Here is a 6,297-nt window from a genome sequence, read left to right as displayed (position 1 = left end):
CCACTCACACCACTGGTCCTATAGGGCTCATCCATCCTGGATTCCCTGTATTTTCAGTTCCTATCTGTACCAGTGTACCTCCTCTGGTCTAGCCAGGCAAGACACTTTTTATGGTAGCTTGCTCACTTCTGGGATGGCCGTAGTCTTCAGCAGCCAGGTTCACCCAGAGAGAGGGAGGAGGAGGAGAGAGAGAATATATTTGTAGCCAAGGCTTATATATACTGAGGGGCATGCAAGTCCCCCTGATGACAGGTAACCACATATGTCACAGGAAGGGCTGTACAATAGGCATACTCGTTACAGGAAGGGGAATGAGCTAGGGGTGTGGTGTATATGTAATAGGAAGGGGAGGGACTAGGGGGTACACATGTGACAAGATGGGCGGATGCTAGATTCAATATGGCACCCTAACTTTAGTCATGCTTGAGTGGGCTCCACCTAGGGTCTGGGCTCTCCTTCAGGGAAACAATCCACTATCCTTATCAGGAGGGAGTGTGCCCCATGCATGGTGGGACAGACAATAGTGTTTGATTGCTCTGGATGGCTGATGCCTTTAGGGAGATAACTTCTAAGCAGCTTGCTTCCAAGTGTGCTACAGTCATTTACTATGTGTTGCAAGCAGTGTCCTAGTCTGGGCTTACAATAAATATGGGGAACAGCCTGGGGAAAAGCCTTTTTGTATCCCACAAATGAGGTTGATGGCCTTCCCCTCTTAAATTATATTTGAGGACTTCCTGAGTGTTATTAAAATGCTTGGCCTGTCTAAAAACTGTTATTTTATCTGGGACATTCTTGTATCTTGTGAAAGCATCAATGATTTTGGAAGATATCCATTTGAGTTTGTTAAAAGTTTGATATTGGCCACAGTTTCAAAATTATTTTATTTTCTATTGTTCAAAAATATCTTTTTCATATTTATATATTTTTATTGCTCTCATAAAAAGCCTTATTTGCATATAATTCATGCACCATACTATTCAACTTAAATATACTGAAAAGAGTTGTGCAATCATTGCCACAATAATTTTTAGAACATTGTCTTCATTCTTGTGTCAATTATTATTAACTCCCCATTTCCCTTCAAATTACCTTGCCAATTCTGTTTCTATAGATTTCCTAGCCTGGATTTCTTTCTTTTTTTTTTAGCGTGGATTTCATATAAAGAAAATCATACAAAAAATCCCAATGAGGAAAACAAAATAAAATACAGAAAAACTTTGATCCAAAAGAAGCAGAAGACAATAGAAACTAGAACAAATTAGAAATAGGTCAAAAGGGAAAACAAATGATAAAATGTTAAAATTATCCTAACTATATCTTCAGTTATCCACTTCCCAGTGCACTCGGAGGGAAAGCCTATTCACAACCCTAGTGAATTATCTGAAGAAGTTCAATGGAGGCTTAAGCCGTGTGCGGACTTTGCAAATGGATTTTGGGTTTCCCTGTCATCTATAGCTTTATGCAAACTTGGTGCTCAATTTAAGCTCTAGTACAATTCCCTCCTGTGATCTTGGATTTTATTATTTCCAACCCTTGGCTTACATGGGCTGGTGAGTTTCTTTCATAGAGACTTAGCTGACACCTCACCTAGATGGCTGATTGTTTTTAAGACAAGCCTTTAAGACCCTAGAAACTATTTTTTAAAATATCCAGGCATCATCAGATTTCTTCACCACACTTTCTATAAACCCCAAACCAAACTCACTACCACCAAGTGAGTCATTGCTCACTCATAGAGACCCCTGTGGTTTTAGAGACTATAACTGTTTATCGGAGTAGAAATCCCAGTCTTTCTCTTGAGGAACTATTGGTGGTTTCCAACAGCTGACCCCGAGCATCGCAGCCCAACTTGTAACCACTACACCACAAGGGCTCCTACACTTTCTATAGCACCCACCATGTGAGAACTGATTATTCTTAGATTAGGGTTTAGGATTAAGTGCAAGCTCAAATCCATTTTTATATCTGAAGTTTATGTATAAAGCTTACATATATTGCTAGTCTACTTTAGAAGCAGTGTTATTAACTTGTTGAGAAGTAAATTAAGTAACCTCCAAGAGACATTTAATAATTAAAATCAATACTTTTTAACTTACCTTTGCATTGTCTTAATATTGGAAAGTTTTGGTAGTTTGCATTTTTGAGGGATTGATCCATGTTTTCTAAATTTACAGTTTATATGTATACTGCCTTTCATTTTGTTATTGTTAGATGCCAACGTGTTGCTTCCAACTCATAGCAACTCGGTGAACAACAGAATGAAACGCTGCCTGACTTATGCAAGTTCACAATCACTCCTATGCTTGGGCCTATTTCTGAAGCCATTGTTTCTATTCATCTCTTTGAGGGTCATTCTCTTTTTCCTCTGACCCTGTACTTTACCAAGCATGATGCTCTTAAGGACCTGGTCCTTCGTAACATATCCATATTCTCTGTCTTTAATTGTATAGCTTAGCTCTTTTACCGTGTTGTCAAATCCGGGCATCTTACTCTTTCTATTCTGGAGATCTATTTGATGTAGGGTTTCTAGTGTTGTAATTCTTTCCTCCATCTATTGAAGGCATCATTCTCTTGAATTCTATTTCTGGTACTTCCAGGACCTCTTCTTCAGAGTGATACTTTGGGCCTAGGTGTTTTTTAGTTGTTTGTGGCTTCCTTCCTTCCTTCCTCTCTCTCTCTCTTCTCTTAAACAACAAGCAAACAAATAAAAACAAAACCTTTTGTTTTGTTATCTTAGTTTTTATCTTTGTTATCTTAGTTTCCAGGATAGCTGGGCCTTCCTTGCCAGGTCACAGCCTTGCCTGGGCTTGCTTTGCTGGGGTCCAGGGACTGCTGGAGCATACTTTGCCAAGGGGTTGAAGCTTACCTTGCAAGGGGCCAAGGATGCCCAGTGCCTTCCTTGCTGGGTTGCTGGGATGGCTGATAAGCATCACCACCACCTCCCTTGTGTGTGTGTGTGTGTGTGTGTGTGTGTGTGAAGGCACCATTATGAGAGTAAGACACGTTCATTACTGATTGCAGGCATGTTTTAAACACGTTTTGTTTGGAATACGCTCCTACATGTATGAACTGGAAGCCCAGTGGCAGTACTTTTTGACTTAGATGTTGTTTGAGGTGTTTTACAGTGGCACTTCAGGAGATGTAGGTGTAGAAATGAAACTTACCTGCTTCCAGTTATGGATTTGAATTTATCCATTATCTATCAATATTATTTTATGCCGTTTTAAATTTTCCTTGTTTATTAGTTTATATTGCTTTATGGATCTTTTTTCCTATTAAAAGGAGTAAGTGATTTTGAAAATCCTTCATGCCATCCTGCACCTACTGGTGATAGTGTTACACTCTTCTCTGCGGTTCCCTTTGCTGAGCTATTTTGTTTCACAGACGCTTTTACCCTGATGCTGGGTCACAGTGGGCTGGGGCATCCTCGAGAATTCCTCTTCATCCCACAAGTTAAGATTTCAGTTTTAGGAAGAATCACTCAGCCCATGATAGTCACTGTTCCTGGAAAAGAATTAGACAGATGTGTGGGAGATCCTGATGTTGGACCTTAAGTGGTTCTTGTTTTTTAGAGGATTGGACCAACTGCATTGAACTTCACATGTTAAGAGCACATGCTATTCCTGAAGATGTCCTTTCTCCTTTTGGACCACGTCATATACATCCTTTTGAGGTCTCTCCTCTGTTTCACCACCATGGAGAAATCCACAGACCTCATGGGAGGGCTGGGAGGGGAAGGAGAGAAACACAGTGCTAACGTTCTCTTCTTTGCCACGAGACTCTCTACTTTATGTGTTTTGCTAGAAAACAGAACCTGAAAGTCCTTTTCCAGCCTTGAAGCCCAGATGTGCAGAACAGGATTAAGCTATGGGAAAGACCTCATAGAAAAGGGAAAGGTTCACTTTATTTTGTGAGGTTTTTGGCTGCAAATCAAATATTGCTCATCCACACAAGTATGAGAACCCGAGAAAGATGCAAAACTGAAGGGGGGGGAAAAGATTGCAGCTCTCTTTCCTCGATATTATATCTAAAAAAACTTATAAAATTAATGAAATTAAAATCTTGCTCAATTCCTTCTCAATAAATAGAGCAAAAATGCTTTCAGGGCAAAAAAAAAAAAAAAGACAATCTTATAATTGAGTGATTATCATTGCTAATTAAGTTAATTGCTTCATTTTTTCTTTATTTTTTCTTCTTTTAGGCTTTTCCTCCAAATTCGATCACTGCCTTTTTTTACTGCAGTTCAGTGACGATATTCTTCACAGTAATCAAGTTGGTTAGTTATCGCCTACACCTCATGTTTGATAAAGGGGAAGCAATTCAGAAAGAGCCCTCCAGAGAGAAAGAGAAGTCAAATCAAGACAAAGAGCCCAGCAGTGAGCACATAACTAATCATAAAGCTCCAAGGTAACTTTCCAATTAATGTGTCAGTTCATAATTAAGATGTTCTCATTTTGATGTAAAGTAATTTTTCACTTGTAGTTCTTTATGGAAATATGCTAGTAGAGGCAGACACAATATACTCCTCAAATATATGTATTTAAGTATATTAAAATATTTTCCAGTGAAACATAAATTTGATATTTTTAATCAATCTGATTTATCTAGCTACCAGTATGGCTTCATACCAGGATCTGAAATTCCTTTGCACCAGGCTTAGAATTTTATTTTAGTGTTTTTGTCTTGTCATTTAAATACTTGAAGCATTCAAGAATATTTCAAAAAATAACATCCATGTTTATTAAAATGAAAATAATAAAATAAAATAATTCTCAAGTTAGCATAATTGCCATTATTCTTACCGTTATTTCTGATTGTTATATAAAGAGCATGCCTTATAATTTAAAAATAATCTTGATAATATTTATTATTTGCTCTTAAAATTTTATATATATATTTATATACTGAATATGCCAAAGTGGACTCTGAGGGAAAATTGTTTTTAGAGGAATACTGAAAGAGTTGTTCTTCTCTTTTATATATAATGACTTCATGTTTTTCATGTTGGATTAGCAACAATAGGCAGATTAACAATGGCAAGAAGGAAGAGGCTAGTCGCAGCCTAACCACACCGCCTCTGCACTGCAGCTCCCAGGGGCACAGCATAAACTCTCACCACTCTTCTGGGCTACTGGTTAGTGCCTTATTTTCTTCTTTTGGTTATTTTTTAAATGTTTATTTCACTTCGAGAGAAGTATACAATGGTAGCATTTGTACTTTACATGCAGACGGGTTGTATACTCATAAATACCGTTCCCTGTGCGAATGGAATGGCACATCCTTCAAGTTTGGAGTTGGTCTGAGGTAGACGCTTGGCACCATCACGTAAATACTGGGGCCTGAGCTTCGAACCTGCTCTGACTGGTTCTGTCCTCGGCCCCTACTCTGGGGGCCCCTCCTCTGTAGCCAGATCATCTGTTTGAAGACTTTCATTTTCATCTCTCTTCTCCTGTCTGTCATGTGAGCAGTCCCTTCCCACTTGGAATTGATCCACCTGTCCCCTGCTGTCCTCATTGACCCCACAGTAAAAGCACATTTATTTATAGTGTTATTGTTTATTCCGCTATAAGTAGTATCTTGTTCTCTCTCATTTTTCCTTCCTTAGTGATCGCCCCCACCCAACACACACACACACACACACACACACACACACACACACACACACACTTTTAATCCTGGTACAGTTCTCTTGGTTGGATCTCTTTCCTTCTCTCATAAATGAAATATACTTCATTTTTGAAGCATGTATATCAAAAGCAAGTCCTGGACTGAAAGAGATTCCATCAACTCGAATTATTTATGGGTCTTCTATGGGAGGAGGGGGAGATTAGAGGAGCTCCCTAGCCCTCATTTTCTATCATTCTTTTATTTATTTTTAAGGAGAGTGGGCATCTTTACAGGCCCTTTAGAAAAAATAGCAATTGCTAGACAATATCTGCCGACTGACTGGAAAAGTGCAGTGCACTGAGTCATACACATACATGTTTTGTTTTCATTTGTTTAGGAGATGCCAGCACAGGAAACCGTGGAAGACCTCAAAGGTAGAGTGCTTATTATTATAATTTAATACTTCATAACATTATCCTTAGAGCAGTAAAGATACTTTTTTTATCAAACAGAATGCCAGTGAATGAATTGAAAATAAGAACGATAGGGTTACACAATTCTCTTTATTGTCGGGAAAATAAGTACAACAAAAATACATGCCAATGTAGCAATTTTTACATCTAGAATTCAGGGCTCTGGTGGCATAGTGGGTTGCACAGTGGACTGCTAACCCCCATGTCGACAGTTCCC

General features: G+C 38.7%; 1 protein-coding gene across 7 annotated transcripts in view; it reads left to right on the top strand.

The window, feature by feature from the left end:
• The window catches only part of PCNX2 (pecanex 2), a 326,649-nt gene that overhangs the window by 20,397 nt on the left and 299,955 nt on the right, over positions 1-6,297 (top strand). For all 7 annotated transcript variants that reach the window (XM_045297999.1, XM_045297998.1, XM_045297997.1 and 4 more), the window contains exons 2-4: positions 4,202-4,407; positions 5,014-5,134; positions 6,005-6,041. In XM_045297999.1, coding sequence (XP_045153934.1) covers positions 4,202-4,407; positions 5,014-5,134; positions 6,005-6,041 — 364 coding nt within the window. The remainder of the gene's footprint in view (positions 1-4,201; positions 4,408-5,013; positions 5,135-6,004; positions 6,042-6,297) is intronic.

Source organism: Echinops telfairi, unplaced genomic scaffold (genome assembly GCF_000313985.2).
Source record: "Echinops telfairi isolate 266 unplaced genomic scaffold, ASM31398v2 ScPeMD7_7424;HRSCAF=8462, whole genome shotgun sequence".
NCBI lineage: Eukaryota > Metazoa > Chordata > Mammalia > Afrosoricida > Tenrecidae > Echinops > Echinops telfairi.
Note: the sequence above shows the minus strand (reverse complement) of the source record. Positions and strands in the feature narration are given on the sequence as shown.